The sequence below is a fragment of the Maniola jurtina genome, chromosome 21 (assembly GCF_905333055.1).
Source record: "Maniola jurtina chromosome 21, ilManJurt1.1, whole genome shotgun sequence".
NCBI lineage: Eukaryota > Metazoa > Arthropoda > Insecta > Lepidoptera > Nymphalidae > Maniola > Maniola jurtina.
In genome coordinates, this window is record NC_060049.1 from 7,345,628 (window position 1) to 7,370,866 (window position 25,239).

Below are 25,239 nucleotides of genomic sequence, written 5' to 3' on the forward strand. Positions count from 1 at the left end.
GGTGATGGCTTTATGATTGTAAGATATGTATTGCAGTCTGCTTAATTTCACACACCTGGCGGCTAGGTGACCAATGATGTAGTTCAAGTCGCCACTGCTATGTATAAATTGCGCCTGAGATTTAACGATTTAATTTAGACGAGATAGAACATTATTGCACAGAAGGTAAAGAAGAATTATATACATCTAGGCAACCTTTGATGAGAGGAGTGAATGAGATCGTGTGCATCATTAGGTACATAACATAACTACTACAACAGAAGGTAATTCTAATTATCCTAAAGACGAGATGTCGATATTCTACCAAAAATATTTGAAAATTAGAGATGTTGAAGTGTTTACGGATCTCTTTTCAACCCCCGACCCAAAAAGAGGGGTGTTATATGTTTGACGTGTGTATCTGTGTATCTGTCTGTGGCATCGTAGTTCCTAAACTAATAAACCGATTTTAATTTAGTTTTTTTTTTGTTTGAAAGGTGGCTTGATCGAGAGTGTTCTTAGCTATAATCCAAGAAAATCGGTTCAGCCGTTTGAAAGTTATCAGCTCTTTTCTAGTTACTGTAACCTTCACTTGTTGGGGGTGTTTTAAATCTTAATTTAGACTTGTTTAGATATGTATGTATGTTGTGAATAAAAAACTTATACATGGTACGGCATAGTCCTCATTTTGAATTCTGGCCAGCAATCAATAACCGTGTAAAATTTTCAGTACCTACCGCAGTAAAATCTCTTCCCCACTGCATCTAATCTCGCAGTCGGCATGCAACAGGCTACTTCGCACGAGATTTATACACCTACCTAGCCGGTCTCCGCCGCCGATGCATTTCCAATACACTCAATACTTCTAGAGCGAATCGCCCTTTGTTCGAACAGGGAGGCAATCCCGCAGAGTGCCGGGAAATGTTGGAATAGTCTAGTCCTGCGCAAATTTATTTCAATATACTTGGATAGACTGTATTCATAATATGCCTTTGTGTGACGATGGCTGTTGACGTTTATATGATGCAGCGGTGGAAAATATAGACTCGGAAAATGGTCCAGATTTTTAACCCCCGACCCAAAAAGAGGGGTGTTATAATTTTGACGTGTGTATCTGTGTATCTGTCTGTGGCATCGTAGCGCCTAAACGAATGAACCGATTTTAATTTAGGTTTTTTTGTTTGAAAGGTGTCTTGATCGAGAGTGTTCTTAGCTATAATCCAAGAAAATCGATTCAGCCGTTTAAAAGTTATCAGCTATTTTTTAGTTTTCTTGTAGAAAAGAAGGTTAGATAACCCTTAGGTTCATAATATTCAAGTGTCAATTGACAGATGTCAAGCTGTCAAGATGGACGTTGCCTAAATACATAATTATTTATTTGAAAATGATGTTTTGGAAAACTCAAATACTTTGGATCGTCGGGGGTGTTATAAATTTTTAATTTACACTTGTTATGATGCAGCGGTGGAAAATATAGACTCGGAAAATGGTCCAGATTTTTTAAAATCAAAATTATAAAATTGTTTTTTTCTTCTATGGCCTGCCTGCCTTAGGAATACCTACGGCCTGTTTTAAACAAGAAATTCGGTTGGGAGGACATACGCTCGACTAAAATAGGCAGTAGGCTTTATTATATTCATACAAATAAATAGGCACTTCAAACAAATACTGACGTTTGCAGTTAGCAATCATAATTTTTTATCAGGGGAATTCCCACATGTTATTTATAACTGACATAGTGAACAGGAAAATACCGATAAGTACCTAATAACTTTTGAGTGGGTTTCAGATAACTTGTAAACATGGTAAATGTTTTCACAATTCATTGCAGTATTTCGCAAGCATTTGAAATAAGTGATAGTAATAATTTAAAGTGTAAATTAAAAATTTATAACACCCCCGACAAGTGAAGGTTTCAGTATCTAGAAAAGAGCTGATAACTTTCAAACGGCTGAACCGATTTTCTTGGATTATAGCTAAGAACACTCTCGATCAAGCCACCTTTTAAACAAAAGAAACTAAATTAAAATCGGTTCATTAGTTTAGGAGCTACGACAGATACACAGATAACCACGTCAAAATTATAACACCCCTCTGTTTGGGTCGGGTGTTAAAAACGATTTTGGTTGCCTATTTGATGAATAGTTAATTTACTATCGGTAATGTTTTTATTAAATTTTATATGAAATTAATCAAAAAGGCGACAGAATTCGCTTTGCAACTATGTATTTAACTTCATTATTTTATGCACTAGTCTTACCGCAATACATGTCGAGGCAAATATTTTATGTGAAATATGGCAATTCGCGCAATGGATTGCATTTTATGATTTTTACAGTGTGTGTTTTATAAAAAATCAAAAACTGACCTGGCACGCATTGCAGCGTGTGTAAGCTCAAGTTGTAGCCAATGGGAAAAATGTATTTTTTCAAATAATTCCTTAATGTATTCGCTTTGATTTATTTTTTGAAATCCTGTGGGAACTGTTTGATTTCCCGGGATAAAATGTAAGAGTATGAGTTAATTCAGGGTTTAAGCTATGTACATTCGTTCATTCATCGTGGTTCGCCTTGGTTCATTTATCGTGGTCTACAGGAATAACAAACATCCAAACTTTCACATTTATGATATTAGTAAGATTAATAAAGTAGATATTTTAAATAAGTAGAAGGTATGAATGTCAAAGTAAAGAAATCTCAATAGGGAAATACCTATGGATATAAAATATGTGTAGGCGACATCTCAAGAGATAACCTCTTTGAACATAACTTAGTGTGTAATAAAATTTCTTATCTGTAGGTGCTTTATCATTGAGCCGAATCAGCCATAAAAATAGAAGCAATAATTCCGTTGGATTTTTGTACCTTCCTTGAAAATATTTATATGTAGATCCTGAAATTTGGAGTATAGGTAGCTATATTATTAGGTATCGAGGGCTTTCTAATACAAGTGTAAATTAAAAATTTATAACACCCCCGACAAGTGAAGCTTACAGTAACTAGAAAAGAGCTGATAACTTTCAAACGGCTGAACCGATTTTCTTGGATTATAGCTAAGAACACTCTCGATCAAAACACCTTTTAAACAAAAAAAAAAACTAAATTAAAATCGAGTCATTAGTTTAGGAGCTACGATGCCACAGACAAATACACAGATACAAAGATACACACGTGAAACTAATAACACCCCTCTTTTTGGGTCGGGGGTTAAAAACACAGAGTAGGTAGGTACTAGACTCTGTAGAGCTATAGAACTCAGACTTAGTTCTCGTTCTCGCTATCACACCATTTGAAATTCAACTCCTTGCACCACAATATTTTAGTGTTGTATGCCACATACGTATTATCTAACTTGGTATCTAGGAATGCATACAAATCACCCACATGTACGGAACATAACCGAGCATACAGATTGCCTACATATGAGAAGCTCAGAGCCCGTGACCTTATGATCCACATTCAACGATATAGGAGTTACAAAGTCATGTACGGTTTTTATCGTCGTCAACTCGCAAAGATGGTGATATACAATATCATTATCTTGAGGCTTGAAAACGTTATTATCAGCACGCGCGATACACGAAAATCTGTCTGCAATTCCTCCATACACTTTTCACGAAGTAGAGTATGTTTTTAATCTACTTTGGTTATAGCTGATTTTTTAAGCCCCGACCCAAAAAGAAGGGTGTTACAAGTTTGACGCGTGTATCTGTGTATCTTTCTGTGGCATCGAAGCTCCTAAACTCCTCGCAGCCTAAGGTGGAGCGCGGCTATCTAGAAGCTGCCTATTCTTTTAAAGGTACGTACTTAGTGGCGGCGATTCAAAGCAGATTTGTTTAGTTCTCCGCCGACTTTTAATTTCTTTTTAACCCCCGACCCAAAAAGAGGGGTGTTATAAGTTTGACGTGTGTATCTGTGTATCTGTGTATCTGTGTATCTGTCTGTGGCATCGTAGCTCCTAAACGAATAGACCGATTTTAATTTAGTTTTTTTTTTTGTTTGAAAGAGCTAACTTGTAATGGAATAAAAATAATAGATAACTTAAAATTTAAAATACCCCCGACACAAAAACCTCTATAAGAAACTAGAAAAGAGCTGATAACTTTCAAACGGCTGAACCAATTTTCTTAGATTATAGCTAAGAACACTCTCGATCAAGCCACCTTTCAAACAAAAAAAAAACTAAATTAAAATCGGTTCATTAGTTTACGAGCTACGATGCCACAGACAGATACACACGTCAAACTTATAACCCCTCTTTTTAGGTCGGGGGTTAAAAAAAATATATTATTGACTATTGAATTTTTCGAAACAATTTTTTTTGTATGTAATTTCAAAAGTGTTAAGATTAAGATGACATTTTCTCCTGGTATGAAATATTATATTATTTAGTATCATCACATGTAATGGCTTTTTCCCGTGGGATCATGCTGTAAGGCGTCGAAGATCGCGGAATGGGATTCAGTTATGAGCCGCCCATTCCTATATTACGATCCTGTCTTGTTAGGGCATGACTACACTTATTCGCTTATACTTCTACCCGGAATATTATTGTAGTGCGTTGCTTTGAAAAAGTAAGTGGCAACAAAATTCTAAGATCTCAGTATAATCTGCTGTCCGTATCGGTGACAATCAATAACTACTAAGTATTAACAGACAGACGAGATTTCTCATAAATGCCCGAAAAGTAGATCTACTTGAAACATAATCAATAATTAAATTTTAGTTCACATCACCTTTGGTATAATATTTTTACAAACAATAACTCGTAAACCACTATAAAACGCAACAGTTTGTTAATTTATCAAAAATGAACTGCAATTTATTTCTTTTGTTACTATATGTTCTATACTATACTATATCTATACTATATATACTATATAATATTATAAAGGCGAAAGTTTGTATGTGTGTGTGTGTGTGTGTGTGTGTGTGTGTGTGTATGTTTGTTACTCCTTCACGCAAAAACCACTGGACGGATTTGGCTGAAATTCGGAATGGAGATAGATAATATCCTGGATTAGCACATAGGCTACTTTTTATCCCGGAAAACCAAAGAGTTCCCACTGGATTTCGAAAATCTTAAATCCACGCGGACGAAGTCGCGGGCGTCAGCTAGTACTATATATTTCGATACTATATGTTGCCATAGTTAATGAGATTTAATTTTAAAATCATATTTATTCATATTTTATGTTGTTTTGAATAATAAAATAAACGGTTTTGAAATGAACTCTAGCCCAATTGGAACTTAAATTCCCTCGTGAGATACCATTTTTGCTAACGGTAAAGTGTGGATAGTCCCTTTAAGCAGCAAAAGTAAGCAAGTAGCTGGTAATAGAGGAAGGAAATTGACCAATCATAGGCGACGTACATGAGTAATTGGACGGGGAGTGCAACTCTCTTGCTGATAATATTTTTTTATCTGATACATCTTACACAGTCTGCCTATTCTAATATAACCTAGTACGTAAAGAAGTAAGATAGGTACTGTCTTACTGCAAATTTATTGTTTCACTAGCCGATGCCCGCGACTTCGCCCGCGTGGAGTTAGGTTTTTCAAAATCCCGTGGAAACTCTTTGATTTTCCGGGATAAAAAGTAGCCTATGTGCTAATCCAGGATATTATCTATCTCCATTCCAAATTTCAGCCAAATCCGTCTAGCAGTTTTTGCGTGAAGGAGTAACAAACATACACACACACATAATACACACAAACTTTCGCCTTCATAATATTAGTGTGAAGTGTGATATTGCATGTAATATTTCAAATGAGAAATGCACCGGCAAGTTGATATACCTAGATGAGGGATGAAAATAATTGTCTCTGTAAGTGCCGTGAAAAGCTAGCAGACAGACACACTTTCGCATTTATAATATTACCTAGTATGGAAGAATCATTATAGATAGCATGCTATGCTCTGAGTTTCTCATCACAAGATCTCAGAAATAAGGAGTAGCTAAGCGGCTTGCGAAGCTGAAGTGGCAATGGGCAGGGCACATACTCGTAGTTCGAAAACACCATAGACGTTGGTGTCCCAAGTTGCTGGAATGGCGAGATATACCTCTGTCTCCTTTTAACTCCGTCTTAAGTCTAAGCAAAGTCAGAGTGAGCTCTACAAGGAACCAAAAGCTTGATTTGCTATAATCCGCCAACCAACGAAATCTGTATGGTGCAACATGCAGCATGCGACATGCACCGCCCGCCCTCCCACTGATAAACATGCAGGAAAAGCCAGCCACCAAGCAAGCCACACGAACCACCACCACGCAGCACCACACAAATCCCAACACCACTCTACGCGCGTTTCGCCCCGACACCGGAGCATCCTCAGGAGATGTAGACCTTACAATGTCTAATTGCAAACTAAAGTGAGCTCTATAGATGCCTTAGTCTTTCTTGTTTAGAGATACACTTTGTTCACGTGTTCTTTCACCACTTACACTAGTACACTATCACTTAGATACACTAACTCAAAAGGTTTAATCCTTTTTAACCCCCGACCCAAAAAGAGGTGTGTTATTAGTTTACGTGTGTATCTGTGTATTTGTCTGTGGCATCGCAACTCCTAAACTAATGAACCTATTTTAATTTAGTTTTTTTTTGTTTGAAAGGTGGCTTGATCGAGAGTGTTCTTAGCTATAATCCAAGAAAATCGGTTCAGCTGTTTGAAAGTTATCAGCTCTTTTCTAGTTACTGTAACCTTCACTTGTCGGGGGTGTTATAAATTCTTAATTTACACTTGTTGTCTTCTTTGGTTGGCAATGGTGACGATAAATATAGGTAAATCAGTAAACTACATTAGCGGTCAGATTTCCCAGTAATCTGATGACGGTATGTACTGCACCGTTACTGCACATTGTTAGATAAATAGCGCGGCTGTGTTTGCCCACAGACGCGTGCAATTGCAAGTAAATTAACCCGACGGGCCGCGTAATTCCGCGCCTAATAACCCTTAACTATTCTAATATTACAAGTTGGATTACCTGAAGCTAATAAGCTTACTCGTATAAAATGAACAAGTGTAAATTAAAAATTTGTAACACCCCAGACAAGTGAAGGTTACAGTAACTAGAAAAGAGCTGATAACTTTCAAACGGCTGAACCGATTTTCTTGGATTAGGTAAGTATAGCTAAGAACACTCTCGATCAAGCCACCTTTCAACAAATAAAACTAAATTAAAATTGGTATATTAGTTTAGGAGCTACGATGCCACAGACAGATACACAGATACACACGTCAAACTTATAACACCCCTCTTTTTGGGTCGAGGGTTAATTATTACGAGGGATTACAAGATCTTAATGTTGTAGGTTCGAGAAATATTCGTTCTGTTTTTTTTTTTACCCGAATGCGGGAAGGTTATAGGCTGACATCTATAGAGCGTACCTGTGTTGACTTTAGACTTAAAATTCAGTTAAAAAGAGACAGATTTATATGTTAGCGATATAACGCTGTCTCGCTTTAACATTGCCTAAAGTCTAAGAAAAGTTAGCACTATAAATCTCAACCTCAGCCTTCGCAGTTATCTTGGTGTATCGGTGCACTGATTTTCTCATAGTTGCCAAACTACTTTTTAGATTTGGATAAATGTGTTCTTAGCTTCGTCTTAGTTTTCCACGTTTTATAGGTTATGTTATGACGCCTGAAAAATCCAATATACATCAAGAAATATTTGTAATAATAGTAACGAAGGAACATACTTCGTCAATAAATAATTAATATGTATGAGATGTACGGGTATGTTACAACTTATAACACGGATAAACAATGACATCTGTTAATCTGTATACAATGCCATAATAAATTATTTCCTATCACAACAATCGATAGATACATCGTACCGTACCATCGTGCGTCTAGTCATTACCATAAATGTTTTCAATGCTTCCATATTTATCTGCAATCAAAAGCACGATAAGTGGGTATCTAGATTTTGCATAAAATGGCTCCAGTTCACATTCGCCCAATGTGCTCGGCCTGAACGCATAAGGGGCCTTGAAGTGGTCAGTCATGGCTTATGACTCATGACTCATGAGTTATGAATGCTTCAAGCTGCGACTGTATAGTGAACTACAATTATCTTCCTTTCATTGCTCAAGTAGTCAACGATTAATTGCAGTGTATGTAGTCCGTGTATGGCTGCTCTAAGTCTAAAAACAGTTTGCAAATAATTGCTTCAAGATCCTTTGATGTTAATGGAAAGTGAAAAACCATTAAAAGTCACCAAGACAGCCTTTGTTGTCTTCACCCTTAATACACCAAGTGACATTGTACCTATTTGCCGAAACATTGGCCGAAGGCGTTGAGCCAATGTGTACTAGGTTCTTAATACAAGAGAAGACTGCCTACATACTCGTAGGCTCAGTGTATCCATTTCATTTAAGATACTTTCATGTATAAATCCATGTTTTGTCTTACTTGAGTATGTAAAGAACCGATTTAACCATAGATTTGTCATTTTAATGTACCTACCAGAATCGTTTAAAAGGACCAGATTTAATCAATGCACTTTTAATGTATCGTTCGAGCGGTCAGTCGTTGAAGAATCTTATATAACTCAGCTACTTTAACCAGACAAAGTAGGTCCTATTCTATAATTTTGCTCACGTTACATGTGTGCAAATCTTATTATCAAAATTGGAACAGATGTACACAAGGGATTACTACGAGTTTTGCTAACTTTTACCTCTCATTAACTTCGACGTAAAATATTTGTATAACCAATCGCAGTGTCCCAAGCGACCGCATGGAGTGCTGTACAATTTGACACAATATTATACCTAAGTATAACTCGCGGATGTTAGCTACTATACGCGTGTTTTAGGCTTTTAAAAATCCCGTGGGAATTTTTCAATTTTCCCGGATAAAAACAGCATATTTGGTATGTCACTCTCCAGGTCTTTCACTTTATACATGCAATGAAGGACTAACTTACAAACCAACAAACAAACAACCTTTGGCGTTTGTAATATGGGTAGTAACTAGTAAGTAAGATAAACGTTATCGTAAAAACCTTTTCAAAATTCATAATAGGTAATTCATAATCGCTCAGATATGAAACAAATTAAAAGATCAAAGCAGCGTTTAGTACCTAGATAATATTATAGGTAAAGTCTAGGCATATAAGTCTGACTACTTTGTCCTGTTTGCAATCTCCATAAACCAGCGAAACACCTAGCCGAGATTCCGCCCCCATTAGAGGAGGGTGGTCCCCCCTATTCTTATGCTGTGGCTATATCAACGCAAAAAATGAATTTTTTTCACGAACGGAGTTTAATTCAAAGTAAGAGTCTATTCTGATTTTACAAATTCATTATGATGATTGGAAAATTATTTACGTAGCTCTTGTCTGATTCGTAGATTACCACATAACATCTATTTTTGATTGGAAAACGTGATTAATCAAATAATTTGGGTTGGTTCAGTGAATGGGAAACCCAATAAAATATGTCTAGACCAGTAAATAGTTGTTAGGTATTAATTATTTAGCTTAGTTATAATGAAACCATTAATTATTTATTTATTGATTAATCACTTTGTCTGAAAATCCTTTGCAATTGCAATCTTTTTCAAGCAATCACTGATATTCTAATTTAATATGAAATTATTGATGATATTGATTGGTATGAAATTAATAAAAGCACAATAATTATGTACGATTGCAATAAAGATTCATTAAAAGTTATTACTATCAGAGATTAGTTATTAGTACTGACACTTGTCTCTACTACTATCAAAAAAAAAATCAAAAGAAAAAGTTCATATTGAGTAACTGTATGTGAATATAGGTTTTTTATTAAGATGTGAATGTGTGTCTTTATTATGACGCACGCTCGCGTAATGCAGTGTGGACGCAGGTTTATAAAGTTCTTTAGGGCGCTTTTACATAGCCGCATAAAGGCGATTTGAGGCTTAATGCGAACGCGGTGTGTTAAAAGTGAACATCGTGGTTCTTTTTCAGTGCCGCTATTACATACATATCTGCGTGCCTCTTTTCTTTTTAAGTGTTGCCATAATTCTGTCTATTAAAGGAACCGTTCTTTATGTCTATGCTATTTGATTTTAAAAGGAATTTACAGCATTCGTCCCTAATCGTAAGGTGCCAATTCGATGCATCAACTTGACTTTATTTTTAAAACCCCCGATCCAAAAAGAGGGGTGTTACAAGTTGTACGTGTGTATCTGTGTATCTGTCTGTGGCATCGTAGCTCCTAAACTAATGAACCGATTTTAATTTAGTTTTTTTTTTGAAAGGTGGCTTGATCGAGAGTGTTCTTAGCTATAATCCAAGAAAATCGGTTAACCTTCACTTGTCGGGGGTGTTATAAATTTTTGATTTACACTTGTATTGTGAGATAAGCTTGTCCTAAGGAGATAGAATGGCCACCTTGCAATGGCAAGCACAGCGTTGGAAGACCCTCCAGTAGGTAGGTAGATAGTCCACACCAAACGAGTTGAAGGGAGCCGCTGGATTCAGGCGGAGCAAGACCGTGGCCTGTGGAAGTCCCTACAAAAGACCTATTGTCCAGCAGTGGACATCTGTTGGTTGATAATGATGATGAGGCTTGCGTCCAATCATACCTAAGAAAAATCAATGATGAGAACTACGTGGAATCGCGATTGCCTAGATTCTAGGCAATAAAAAAATAGGCATCTTCTAGGCCCTAGAAGATGCCTATTCACTCAAATATTGAAAATCCTAAAAGTAGTGCCATTTTCTTCAATAATGTTTTCTGCGGATTGAGATGGCGCTACTTAAAGGCCTTATGAATTTAGACCGACACAAAATCTAGAACTAGCTGGAAATGGGTTTATCTTTATGCCCTAGAGTAGAGATGTATCTAGATACCAAGATAGACTTTTTAAAAATTCAGCATTTGTGCGGTGCAACTCGTTCAGTGGTGAAAGGCTAGAATAAATTGCTCACCTCTAGACATTAAAATTCTGAGACTTTTCTGATGAATACCTAGAATAGAATCTGTCTTGTAATTTGTACAACTGCTTAGGTTAGACTTTGTGTGCCTGCTTTCTTTCCTCTCACGCACTCACGCATTTTAAGTAAGTACTTTAGTTAGGTGATAGTTGAAAATCTACTGTTTATTAGTTTCAGACGATTTCAGTCTGTTTGTTCCCTGTTGTGTCATAAGGACAGAAATATAAATAGTTTTAGAACTAGAAACTAAAGCTCGTAGGTATCGTTGACTTCACCGCAATGCTTTAGCGCGTTCACTATCATAGTATAGTTGGCATCATGAATTCAGTTAGTCGATTACGGAATTTTGGATGAATCTATGGTATTTATACTGTAAGAATGCATTTCAGCCAATAATGAAAAGTGTCGGCCAATGGGAGAGGATTTTGATAGTCACACTAGTTGTCTTACTAAGGCGGTAGGCCCCATTGGTTGACAGTGGAGCCTATTGGTATGGGTAGTAGGTACCTACTCCTTTTTCATACTGCACAGGAAGCGAAAGTTTGACCGACAAACCCATCGTGCGACAGTATACGTGCTACTCAATACATCAATAGACATTGATTCACACACTTTGCAGCTCAAGGTTATTATTTCACTGACGGCATCTATACAACACTATAGTATAATAATTATTTAGGACTTCGTCTGCGTTGATGTTAGCTGGCGGGCGTGCTCTGCCTTTTTGGAGTGTTTTTTTTTTTTGTTAAAACTGACTGGGAAGCTCTCTAAGGGGGTGCCGTGCGTATGTCGGCGAGCGCCGGCACAGACGGGGTCCATACTTGTATAGTTTAACTAACTTGTTACAAATAACTACAAACTTGACATTGGCTAATCTTTGTAAAGCCAAACGAGAGAGGAAAAAAAAATTATTTAGGAAACGCAATCATAAAATAGTGTGATAGCTTCATAGAAATACTTAAAAATAGTAGGTATAATACTATAGACTACAATTAAATGAGAAAAGTATAATATAATGTCAAGTGTTCATCCTTTCAGTTTAATGACGAAGTCCGTTTGTAGCCTACCGTCTAAACGAAGTGATCGCAACAACGCTTTTATTAATGCATACAATCCAGCCGCAAGTTGATTCCCCGCCTTCCGTAGCCTTCTAGGCGTCACTGGGGAAGTAAGATAACTTTTTACCTTGGAGTTACAAAGTTTTTGGTCTTTGTCTTAGATTGTTCAGATATAATTGTTCATATTTAATTGCATGCAAAAACTTTTCGAAAAACTTGCCCCTGCTACGGAGAAGATAGACTCCAAAAAGTGGCTGTGACATATACGGCAGACAGACAGACAGACAGACATGACGAATCTATAAGGGTTCCGTTTTTTGCCATTTGGCTACGGAACCCCAAAAACGCAGTCCGTCTTTCCCGAAAATTTTATCAGTGGCCATCCAAACTTCCAAAAGCTTTTCAGTTATATTATTTCTAAGGAATTTGTATATTTTTAGATATTTTCCTTCGCACCATTAAAATCCAGAAGCAAATGCAATTAAGACAAACTAGGGTCACGCTTTTTACTTATTTCACGGGAAAACTTTCAGACGCTTAAAAGAGAAAACCCCCGTTTTAATTTACCCCCCGAAAAGTGGCGGCCGAGCGAAACGAACTGCGGTGGCATATTTTTTTTTATTCACAAAAACTCACGTGCATGTTAAAATAGTTTCAATTTCGAGAACACGGCCAGGAAGGGTTGGCCTTTCGCTGCTGACATAATGGTTTTCTATCGGGATCCGCGCGATCGTATTTTGTTTTATTGTACCCATTGGTGGGACGTTTCACGTACAGTTTGAACGGATTAGCTTTGTTATCACACAGGGGTTTCATTTGGATTGAGTGATAGATGGAGTTCGGATTGAAAAGTTAATTGACCGTTTCGTTCAGGGCCGTAGCCAGGGATTTTTTTAATGTAACTATGGGGGTGCATGGTTATTTTTTGCAATAAGATATTCTGACTTTCACAACATTTAACTGTCTATCACATTTATATCAATACTAGATGATGCCCGCATCTTTGTCCGTGTGGATTTAAGATTGAATTTCCGGCATAAAAAGTAGCCTATGGCCGTACTTATATGTGATACAACCTGTCTTTGTATCAAATTTTATCACATCGGTTGACGGATGTGAAAAGGTAGCAGACAGACAGAGAGACATATTTTTAACCCCCGACCCAAAAAGAGGGGTTAGTGTATGATAGAATTAAATATTGATTTCGCTTGTTTCAGGTCACCCATCCAGGCGAGAGAACGAGTTCAAAAAACCTGCGCACGCGCTTAACGGTCGAGTGCACCATCGACCGTATGCCTACAATAAGGTAAACTTTACCTAGATTTAGTTTAACTTTTACATAATTTTGAAGCAAAGCTTTTCAACGGACGGAAGGGTTGATTGACCAAAATCTACGTAAATTGAAAAGTAAAATGAACGATCAAACAGTACCCTCTGACCAGCTAATGTTCTCTTTGGCTGGGCAGCGCGTATTGAAACCTTACGAATGAGCGAAATAGACGAAGGAGCTACAGACTTGCTTCTATTGGATTTTCTCACAGCTTTTTCGTAATTGGATATAAGTACTTCAGATTTCCGGTTTAGTTAATGTAGGAAAGGATACCGAAGGTTTTCAAGTAAGCCAAACATTTTAATCGAAATGTTTAGTTGCAGCCCCGTAGGTAAAAGTAAATAAGGGAACCGGAAAGTGATTCTCCACCCCTGCCCTCCGGCCCTGGGCGCCGTCCCGTGTCGGATTGTCAATTGTCAATCTTGGATTGTCAACACGAGATGATCATGCTGAATTACCTCTCTGTAAACATTATGAAGGTAATAGTGATTTTCGGTGCCTTTTACAGGTGAAACTTTCGCTATCATGATAATATTGACCACTTGATGATCCTGTCACGACTATGTCACAGGTTTAGGTGTTTTATAAATCCTGTGGGAACTCTTTGATTTTCCGGGATAAAAATAGCTCATTCCATTCGTAGAGGTAACAGTAAAAGTTGTCTTAGGATAATAATGCGATGGGCTCTCAGATCCTTCCGCGAAAATGCATTAGTCATATTGAAATGAGATGTCATCTCCGAGAAGCTAAGAAAATATGAAGCATTGAAATTAATTTCCCTCGTCCGGTCGAGGTCTTCGCTATCCATTTGATATCGCCCATCGAGGCAGTTTTCGATTATATAGCGATGAAAGTGTCGAATTACATTCTGTAAACTTTCGGTAAAGTCCCATTATTCAGTGTCAATCTTAATTTTTTTCACGATGCGATATCAGAATTTACTTCCTGCTTTCGTGTTCTTGTAATGAGGTCGTGATATGATATATTGAGGTTAACTTAATGGAGCGTTCAATTTGTTTGGATTCGACTTAAGAGGGGTCTCTCCGTCACTCGCTTCATACAAACGTAGTTCCAATTTCATTTGAATATTAAGCAACCAAAGTCCATGAAATTTTGCGGACATATTCTAGAAACTAATATCTATCTACTATTCTTTACTCTGTACAGATAAGTACCTAAATTATTATAAAGAGTTCCAAGAAAATTGGCCGGAAGAGATAATCCTAAATTGATTTGGGAAAAAATCTTTTGTTAATGGCAGAGAATAAATCGTTTTAATGGCGTCAGGTAATTCTATTACAGAATATCGAGATCGATCGGAGCTTTGCATAACAATGGATGCCGAATTGCTCGGGTCTCATTTAATTTAAATTCAAATGTAATATGATTTTTTGTAACAAGAGAAAGTAACAATAATTACTGCATACCTATCTATTGGTATATACTACTACTGTAAAAACCTGAGATTATCTGGATACTTTAGTTTTCTATTATAGTGAAAGAGTTATTAAAACCGGTTCAGTAGTTTCAGTGTTTATCGATTACAAACAAACAAGCAAATTTTTCTTCCTTATAATGTTAGCATATTATATATAAGTAGATAAGAAAGATAAGATAAATAAGATAAGAAACCCTTATTAAGGACCCTGAAGAAATTATAATCGAGCACAAACCTGTCAAAGATAATATAAAACCTTTAACAAAGTAGGTAGGTATTGCAAAAGTTTTCAACAGTAGTCGTTAGTTTCTCAACTTGACGGAGAGACCGTGCCGCGGGCCACTTTGTTCCCATCGTAAACAAGAGATGGAGTTTTAACGCTTGTATTGGTATCCTTGCCATGTTTTAATTAAAATGTTTGTTTATTATGAGTTCCCACTTTCCCGGTACTGATTTTGACAGTATTTGTAAGTAATGAGTCTGTAATTATTTGAGAAGTGTGTGGCTTTATTGGGTAGGTATATACCTAAGTCTTTGTTATCATACCTAATGATAGGGTAGATTACATATATAGGTACCTAATGTTTTTGTTGTTTTGGTGCAGAGTGAGGGGCTCAGCTCTACAGGCACAACCGCACACCGCCCGCCTCCCTTACGGTTACCGAATGGGGTCCAATCTCAAGTAAGTATTCCTATATTGTTTCTCACAGAGTCAGAAATGTAATATAAGGTATTATGACATCTCTCTAATATTGTATTATCCAAAATCTCCGCTCTACTCTATCGTGACAGCCGGCGAAGGCCGCGAATAGTAAAGATGGTTCCGCGGCCTCGTGTACCAGCTTCGCGGCGTCGTTCCACGTCCCAAGTTGGTTTTGCTGTTTGCGATAAAGGATCTGTGAACTAGACCACGAAAAGTTGCGACTTTAAGGACATTAACTGCCGCGATTCGCGCGCCAGTGTACCTAAGGCAGTCTTTACACAATCATAAAGGTGCCCACGCACTTGAACTGAACTGCAGCTGAACTGCGCGTCGCGTCAGCGCCCCGCGCGATATGATATAGGTACGCGGCAGTGAAATACGCGCGTCGCGGCTGGAGAGAATATCGTGCGGGGCGCTGACGCGACGCGCAGTTCCGCTGCAGTTCAGTTCAAGTGCGTGGGCACCTTAAGGCTGCTTTTCCACCAGAGATGTATGTACGTAGCTATGCTTTTTATATGGTGGGTGTTTTTTATCTGGTCAGCATTTTAAAAATATGTTAAGTTATAATTTATTTGAACAGGTAATTATTAATAATTACCGTAAACTTTTTACGAACCTAAAGCAATATTTTTGTTTAGGTATCATTATTATTCTAAAAGGAGTTATGAAACTCATAAATCACAGTTTCTCAAAGTCTCGGATAAAATATATTTTATACCGACTCAAGGTGACTTTAACAAAAAAGGCGAAACATTATTTTCTTATTAGATAACTGCGAGTTCGTCTTAAAAGATAAATAAAACATGAGACACCTATGAATTTTCCCCCTTATCTTAATGGGAAACCGGGGAAAGCCTCCGCCGGGCGTTGACAAAGCGAAATATATTAGTGAAGAAAATGAGAGAGGCACCTTTTTAGTAACCGACTTCAAAAAAGAGGTTCCCGATTCGGCGCCTTTTTAAATGGCTTTAAAAAAATATAGTATGTTAAAAAAGTAGAACTAGCTAATGCCCACGACTCTCCGCGTGGATTTATAATGTTCTTTAAAATCTCGTATGAACTCTTTGATTTTCCGAGATAGCCTCAGTCGCTGTCCAGATCTTTTACTAAATTCATGCAAAAAATTACGCCGATCCTTGCTCCGTTGCGGCTTGATTGAAGGACAAACCAACAAATAAACACTCTTTAGAATTTATAATTTGAGTAGTGATATGGGCGTTGATAGCCCTCGTAGTCAAGAATTTTCAGAATCGGATTTCCGGAGTTTACCTTTCTCCCTACAGCATTCAAACGAACAATCTCTTTATAGTAAGTATTACTATAGAAATATCTTTAGCCTCATTTGTTATGGTAGGGTAGGTATTTAGTACATTAGTATCGTGGCACAGCCTGGTTCTGTATTTCGTAGACGCCAACTTCCGAACTTAGTCACCTAAAATTAGTTTTCAAGACGGGCGCAACCTCCGTGACCTAGAAACTTGCTTGTACAATGTTTTCCAAACAATATTACTGTGTACTAAGCTACTGATCACGTAACACGCTCCTACCACAGAGTAAGTATACATTATCACACTTCACACTAATATTATAAAGGCGAAAGTTTGTGTGTATGTTGTATGTGTGTGTGTATGTTTGTTACTCTTTCATACAAAAACTACCTGACGGATTTGGCTGGGAATGGAGATAGACTATACCCTGGATTAACACATACTACTTTAAATCTCGGAAAATCAAAGAGTTCCCACGGGATTTCTGAAAACCTAAATACACACGGATGATACATTGAACTATTGCATTAAATGTCATAGAACGATTATTCCGAACAAAAACCTTTTCAACAAAACTTTCAAACGAAACATCAGCAAATTCTACAACACATATCATAAAGCCAAATGCCAATATAATTTGGCCAAGGTTCGGCCATCAACGTAATAAATTCTGTAAAAATACTTAGGTATTAAGAAATTAAAATATTGCTGGCATCTATTTGTGTGAAAACCTTTCGTCCAAGAAGACTAACTTGTTTTTAATTCCGTGTGAACGCTTTGATTTTTTTCCCGGACCAAAAGTGGCATATGTCCATCCCCGGGATGCAAGCTATGTTCCACGTCAAAAATGGTTATACAGATGGGCCTTGAAAAGCTAGGTGACAGACAGACCGATACACTTTCGCGTTTATATCCAATACATTATATATATTAGTATGTATTATGTGTAATGGACACATACAAATTTCAGATCGTTTCTTCTTCTTCTCTCTGGGCTGGTTTCCGCACTTAAACGTTTCCGTCTGTTATGCGTGCGTTTGCAGACCGTTTATCCGTACTTAATTTTAAGAACGGTACTCGGAATTTAAGTTTTTCTTATTAATGTATGTTAAAGTTTTATTAAAATCGCTTAACAAATAGTTTTTTGCCCTATAACAATCAATGTACTGTAAAAACGTATAACCGTATAAGCAATTACAACCTAACAGCTATAGCGATAGAGTCGTTAATTCAACCGCATAAAAACAATCGGATAACAGCTTAATCGGTTGACTTGCTAAGTAGTAATAATGTGTTGCCGTAAAAATAGTTTTATTCCCCGGTTTTCTGCAAAATAGTTCAATTTTTACGATTAAGTGACGACATCTTATCGCGGTTTTATATTTCCGTTTAGCGGTTATAACTCTATTTTATGTTTGTGTTTTTATTGAATTTGGGTACCATTATACTTAAGTAGCTATGATATGTCAAGGTTTACCTCAAAGGTTATCTGTACAATTAAACTGTGCAGGTACAAGTGTAAATTAAAAATTTATAACACCCCCGACGATCCAAAGTATCTGAGTTTTCCAAAACATCATTTTCAAATAAATAATTATGTATTTAGGCAACGTCCATCTTGACAGCTTGACATTTGTCTATTGACATAATATTATGAACCTAACGGTTATCTAACCTTCTTTTCTACAAGAAAACTAGAAAAGAGCTGATAACTCAAAAACGGCTGAACCAATTTTTTTAGATTATAGCTAAGAACACTCTCGATCAAGCCACCTTTCAAACAAAAAAAACTAAATTAAAATCGGTTCATTCGTTTAGGCGCTACGATGCCACAGACAGATACACAGATACACAGATACACAACAGATACACAGACACACAGATACACAGATACACACGTCAAACTTATAACACCCCTCTTTTTGGATCGGGGGTTAAAAACAGAGTGTTTCTTAACCTATATCTTTTTATCCATTCCCCTCCATTACCCTCGCAGTTTTAATTACTGTCCAGGTAAAACACTAAGGTACCTGTCATACATATAACTTAAAAAATCACACTAATATTATAAAGGCGAAAGTTTGTGTGTATGTGTGTGTGTATGTTTGTTACTCCTTCACGCAAAAACTTCTTGACGGATTCGGCTGAAATTTGAAATGGAGATAGATAATTTCCTGGATTAGCACATAGGCTACTTTTTATCCCGGAAAATCAAAGAGTTCCCACGGGATTTCGAAAAACCTAAATCCACGCGGGCGAAGTCGCGGGCATCGGCTAGTTACCTATATAACCCGAAACTGCAATCGAGTAGGTATAGGTATAATTTTACTAATAGCAATTTTTTGTTTACAGAATGCCATCGACAGTAGTCAGCCACCCATAGAAAGTATATTAAAGGTAAAATACTCCTTAAAATTTAATTTACTAGATTTAGTCCATACAAAATGAAATATTATAGGTACAAAATGATGAGAACTATTGAAGTTCTAATTAGACCTTTAAATAAATAAATATAATAATATTATTTTATTATATTTTTATTGCTTCAATTAAACTTTTACAAGAACTTTTGAATCGTCAAATGCATCTCTCACTAGTTCGATGTTCTGTTCTGGTACATAATATCAGGTACTTGGAACCTTTGGTAGGTTACAATTAACCTTATATTTGTGTCATCCAGGAAATGAAGTCACTCCCCACCCCGCTGTCGGTGATAGCAGCCACGCCGAGGAAAGAACTCGAGAACAAGTTCATCTTCAACCACTTCACCAATAGGGTAAATATTCAAAGTCAAAGTCAAAGTCATTAATTCAAATAGGGTACTATTGTACACTTTCTGACTGTCAAACAATGATGTAGTGGTGATAATTTAATTACGTTAACTTAAAAACTAAAGCTACGAGGGTCCCAAACGCACATAAGTCTGAGAAGAGCCCACATCAAACTCAGTTATTCGGTATTCAGTTTATTTTACGTAAAACTGTTTGATTGTAATGATCATCATTATCATCATTGTCAACCGATAGAGGTCTACTGCTGCTCATAGGTCTCTTGTAGGGACTTCCACTCGCCCGCCCGGCGGTCTTGCGCTGCCTGAATCCAGCGGCTCTCTGGGACTCGTTTGGTGTCGTTCTCTACTGTGAGGGGTCTTCTAACGCTGTGTTTTCTAGTACGAAATCGCTATACCCCAACAATATAATGCAATATGTCCTAGGACCCCACCGTAATATAGACGTTGGGGTCCCAAGGTGCTAGAATAGCGATCTCGTACTCGAGCGTTTAAATATGTTGGTCATATTTTAATAAGTTATATATTTTAATAAATTTTTGAATGTACAAAATACAAATATCTCATGCAGTAAAAATAAAAATCCTGACTCACTCACTGACTGACTCAAATACGCCTAATCCAAACTCTTGGACTTAAATAGCTGAAATTTTGCCGAAATATTTCTAACTAGCGACCCGCCTCGGCTTCGCACGGGTGGACACTACCACGAAAAATCCTATCTATTTTCCGGGATAATATATAGCCTATACGGATTCGGAAGAATCCCTCTAAGTAATGGTAAAATAAATTTTGAAATCGGTCCAGTAGTTTTTGAGCCTATTCAATACAAACATACAAAAATACAAAGGTTTCCTCTTTATAATATTAGTATAGATGTGGGCAGACCCCGGCTTCTTGATACTTTTACGAGAGTGAAGCAGCGGGCGGTCGCTAGTTTTTTCTAAATGAAAAATCAGGAAAAACCAACCACCAGCAATTAATTATACAATCATATTGCAATCTACAGGTACAAGAAAATCCTCAGCTAGCGAGCAACGATCTCAAACAACCCCTCACCAAACCCGGTAAGTGATTTCTTCTACTTACACCTCAATGTACAATATCCAGCTCCAAAGCAACCTACTTAAGTAATTTCGTAATAATATTATTATCTGATAATATAATAAAATTGACAACCCTTACCTAAGCTATGGTGACAAAAACTCAAAAAGCCCATTTAGTCGCGGCCTAATTAGCCATCTCAACTCGACTTTGAACGAACGTTTGCGGTACTAAGAAATTATACTCTTAGGCACACATACTAATACACATATATATGTTGCTCTAATTATATTATTATCATCATAGTTGAATGAGAAAGGATAATTTGTAGCAAGGTTGACAACCCTAAACCTACGATACGGAGATAAAACTTAAAAGGCACATTTAGCCGCGGCCTAATGGGCCATAGTAGCAGCGTGCCGTGAAAAATTTCGACTCGACTTTTAATAGACGTTTGCCGTGCTCAAAGATACACTCTTAGGTTTATTCACTGACACTACGTTTATCCACACCCTACTTTGCTATCGTAATAGTTGAATTGAGTTCAAGTAATATAATAAGTATAACATAGCAAGGTTGACAACCCTAACCCCAAGATACGGCGATAAAAACTCAAAAGGCCCATTTAGCCGCGGCCTAATTGGCCACCTCGGCCGCGCCGTGAAAAACTTCGACTCGACTTTGAATGAATGTTTGCCGTCCGAAGAAATACACTCGTGCGATTTCATTTGATTTTTATTAACTGTTCAAAAAGTAAACTTTAAAAGTGGCTTGTTATTGACCTTTACACCTGCACTCTTATAAAAAAAAAATTAGTAAGTTAGCCATACTTATATTTATTTAGCCGTATTTTTTAACTATTTTTTAGTTTGAATAGTTTCACTAATAGTAGTTCTATTGCTGGACATAGGTATCTCGTAGGAATTCCTTCATTCCATAGTCTTGTTATGCGTGTTTCAGCTGTCCCTGTGGCTAAAGCGCAACATACACCTGCGGAGTGGAGTGGAACCGAGGCATCTGTCTTTTTAATAACGACTCAAACTATCCCTATGCCAAAGTAAATAATAGCATAACAGCGTGGGTGTTTTGTTGTTACTATAGTAATTTTAAGTGTGTTAAAGTGCACAAAGATGAGTTCAATTGACGTCAAAAAAGACTTCGTGCCTGTTCTACTGACCACTCCACCACATTGTTCAAAAGTTGCAATTTATAATACAGTCTTCGATATTTATTTCTTTAGCTTTATCTATTTACAAAATAATAATTAATCTTTCTTTCCAATTAATATTTTGTATGATACAAAACCCATTCAGCATCTTTCGAAGCAGAAAATTCTTTAGAAACGTAGGCAAAAGAGCGGAGTTTAGTTTTGTTTTCTTTTTCCACTTTAAAGCTCTCCAACTTTAGAAACCGCTAAAGGCTTCCTTAAACTACGAAAGTGCTACTTTTAAATCTTTTTTAATGGAAAACTTTTCTGAACTGAATTTGAAACTTTTGTTGATGACTGTATTAACATTTTTACGCTCAATGCAATAATCATTGTATACAAAACAAATATGTATGTAATTTAACTAGCTCCATAATTTTGCTCGTTTCGTCTTTTACATTTTTTTAAACTATACATGCGTGCGCTTGACTGCAATCATACCCAATAATAAATATAGGTGATGACTGATGATGCAGCCTAAGGTGGAGCGCAGCTATCTAGAAGCTGCCTATTCTTTTATAGGAAATTAGTGGCGGCGATTCAAAGCAGATTTCTGTAACTCTCCGCCGACTTTTAATTTCTTTTTACCAATTTCAACCGCATGAAGTAAATGAAGCGGAGTTTGAATTGATTTAAAAAAATACTCCAATCCACTCGGCAGGTGTGTAAATAGCACAGCGTACTGAATATCAGAATTTTTACCGTATCGATAATATTTAACAAATATAGCGAAAAACATTGATAATAAAAACAACACATTGCGTTACGGTCGAGTGCGCGAGGAAATAAAAGTTAGAATGAATTATTAAAGGCAGTTTACACGTATCGCGAGCGCAGATCGCCAGCGCCACCTGTCGGCGACGTGAATACATAAATCGCAACAAATAAAAAAAACAAAATAGTCATGCGCGAATACGTTTCACGCCCTGAGAGGGTTCCGTACCGTTATATTTTTTACATCTGTCAAAGAAGAAACTCGTTATGATAAGTCGTTTAACATGATTTTTTTATTATACCTAAGTATTACGGCTATATTATAGTTAGATGATTTTTTTTATGTGAGAATGGGAGTAGTTGACATATTAATTTAAATGATAAGTCACTTATGACAGTAAAACCACGACGACATGCCTAGTACTACGGTTCTTAAAACACGATTATTGTCGGCCTAGTCGGAATATACATTTATTTCACAAAATGACGATAAGTATATCGCCATAATGTCTTAGAATTTGAACGCCATCACTATCCATATTATACTCGTAGTTAATGCCAAAGTGTGTTTTTTTGATGGTTAGTCCTTCAATCAGGTCACAACGGATCGACGTGATTTTTTGCATTGGCATAGTTAAAGACCTGTAGAGTGACATAATAGGCTACTTTTGTATCGGAAAATCAAAGAGTTCCCAAGGTATTTTTAAAGACTAAATCCATGCGGGCGAAGTCGCGGGCATCAGCTAGTAATTACTAAATAGACATTAACGCTAACTGCTTTAATGGGTTTTTTTATTATTGAGGTACGGTACCCTAAAAAGATTAAAAAAGAAAAGGCCCGCGCGCCCTGACGTCGCGTCGCGCGCGATAAACTCATAAAACAAACGTGGCCGCAGAAATATTTGCTGCGCTAACTGAATAATAATGAATATCAACGCACCCCGACTTAACAGGGCTCTCTCCGTCACTTACTCCATACAATCGTAGATCAATTTCATTTGAATATTAAGCAACCAAAGTCCATGAAATTTTGCAGACATATTCTAGAAACTAATATCTGTGTCTCTGGTGCTTTAGATTTTTCTAAAAATATTTAGTTTTAAAATTACAAGGGCTCAAAGATTTGTATGTAAATTTTTAAGACCGCGTAACTTTGAAACCGAATATTTTAACAGAAATCTGGAAAACCACAGACATAGATATTAGTTTCTAGAATATGTCTGCAAAATTTCTTTGGTTGCTTAATATTCAAATGAAATTGGAACTACGTTTGTATGAAGCGAGTGACGGAGAGACCCCTCTTAAGCGGTGCCGGTCAGGGTTGGCCATTCTCACTTCATTTAGCCGTTATAATTAGGTTTGCAATCGTCTACGCTGAAACTGTTTTACACTGACGAGTCCATTGACTGAATAAATGAAAAAAAAATTAGAACAACAATTTAACTGTTATTTTGTTGTCAGGATGATCTAATTATAGGTTTTTTTTTTGTCATATAATAACTTGCTTAAATAGTCAGTTTCGATCTAAAATGACTAGGTACCTACGTGAGAAATTCAAGTATTAGTACTACTTGCCAATCAAAAATTAGAAATTGGCAATCTTGGAGTTTTAATAAGCACTATAAAAAAAACGAAAAGCATGAAAATTTTAACGTATTTTTACAGGGTTCCATGAACATGGTAATTTCAGTCTTGTTGGCAGACTTTTGTTTTGCACAACCCTAGATACATTGTGCAAAGGGCTTATCAGTACTTCAATCAATTTAGCAAGCGATTGCATGCCATGATCACTTGTAATAAAAACTAGATTCGCCTGTACTCGGACGGGACAAAAGACTCGTTTCAGATGTGACATTTTATATATCTAAGCGGTTAAGCGCTAATGGAATTTTTGCAAAGTCGTCCGAAACTGCGTTAACTAGCCCCGCGGATTGTTCTAGATTTTAGGTTTTAACTATGTTTATGTTTGAAGGTCGTATTTGTGTGGGTGGTTTTCCTTTTCGAGGTTTAGTGAAGTTTTTGATTACATCACCAACAATGGAAATGTGATTCCCAGGATTATTTTTGTAGCTAATTCGGCTCGATAAAGTAAACGAGAAACGAGGAAGCATTTAGAGTTCAGACTATTCTTACAGAACTTCGATATTAACGAAATCATTACATAGATTGGAATTTTTTATTGCACACGAAACAGGAAAAATACAAAGAAACTTAAAACTTAAATAATGTATGCAAAGGCGGCCTTATTGCTTATGGCAATCTCCATCAGGCAAGCTTTGGTGAGAGGTGTGTGTCTAATCAACATTGTAGTGCATGTAGTGTGAAACATACAATGCTATTTATACGGTTCCGTATTCGAAGACCATATTATAGTGCGTTTCATCGAATAGTACCTATGACGTTATGTTGGCTCCCCTGTCTGTTGGGTGGTCATTGGCACCATATTGGCTTGAGAAGACGCAGATTTTGTTTATTTTCATTTGATTTTCATTTCATTCATTCAGGAAAATCAAATGAAAATAAACAAAATCTGCGTCTTCTTATGCAAATATGGTGCCAATGACTTGGACAGACAGGGGAGCCAACATAACGCCATAGGTACTATTCGATGAAACGCACTATACTAAGCCTTCCCTGTCCGTCCATCAGTCTGTCTGTTAGCATACCCACGCTTATTAGTTGACTGTTATATTCAACGTTGTTACTCCATAGGTGCACTAGTACGTAGATTTTTTAACTTTCACAATTGATGTTCTAGCAAAAGCTTTTGTAC

General features: G+C 36.9%; 1 protein-coding gene across 3 annotated transcripts in view; it reads left to right on the forward strand.

The window, feature by feature from the left end:
- The window catches only part of LOC123876385 (AF4/FMR2 family member lilli), a 343,642-nt gene that overhangs the window by 253,125 nt on the left and 65,278 nt on the right, over positions 1–25,239 (forward strand). For all 3 annotated transcript variants that reach the window (XM_045922616.1, XM_045922615.1, XM_045922614.1), the window contains exons 5-9: positions 13,192–13,280; positions 15,347–15,424; positions 19,066–19,110; positions 19,394–19,489; positions 20,511–20,568. In XM_045922616.1, the coding sequence (XP_045778572.1) occupies positions 13,192–13,280; positions 15,347–15,424; positions 19,066–19,110; positions 19,394–19,489; positions 20,511–20,568 (366 nt within the window). The remainder of the gene's footprint in view (positions 1–13,191; positions 13,281–15,346; positions 15,425–19,065; positions 19,111–19,393; positions 19,490–20,510; positions 20,569–25,239) is intronic.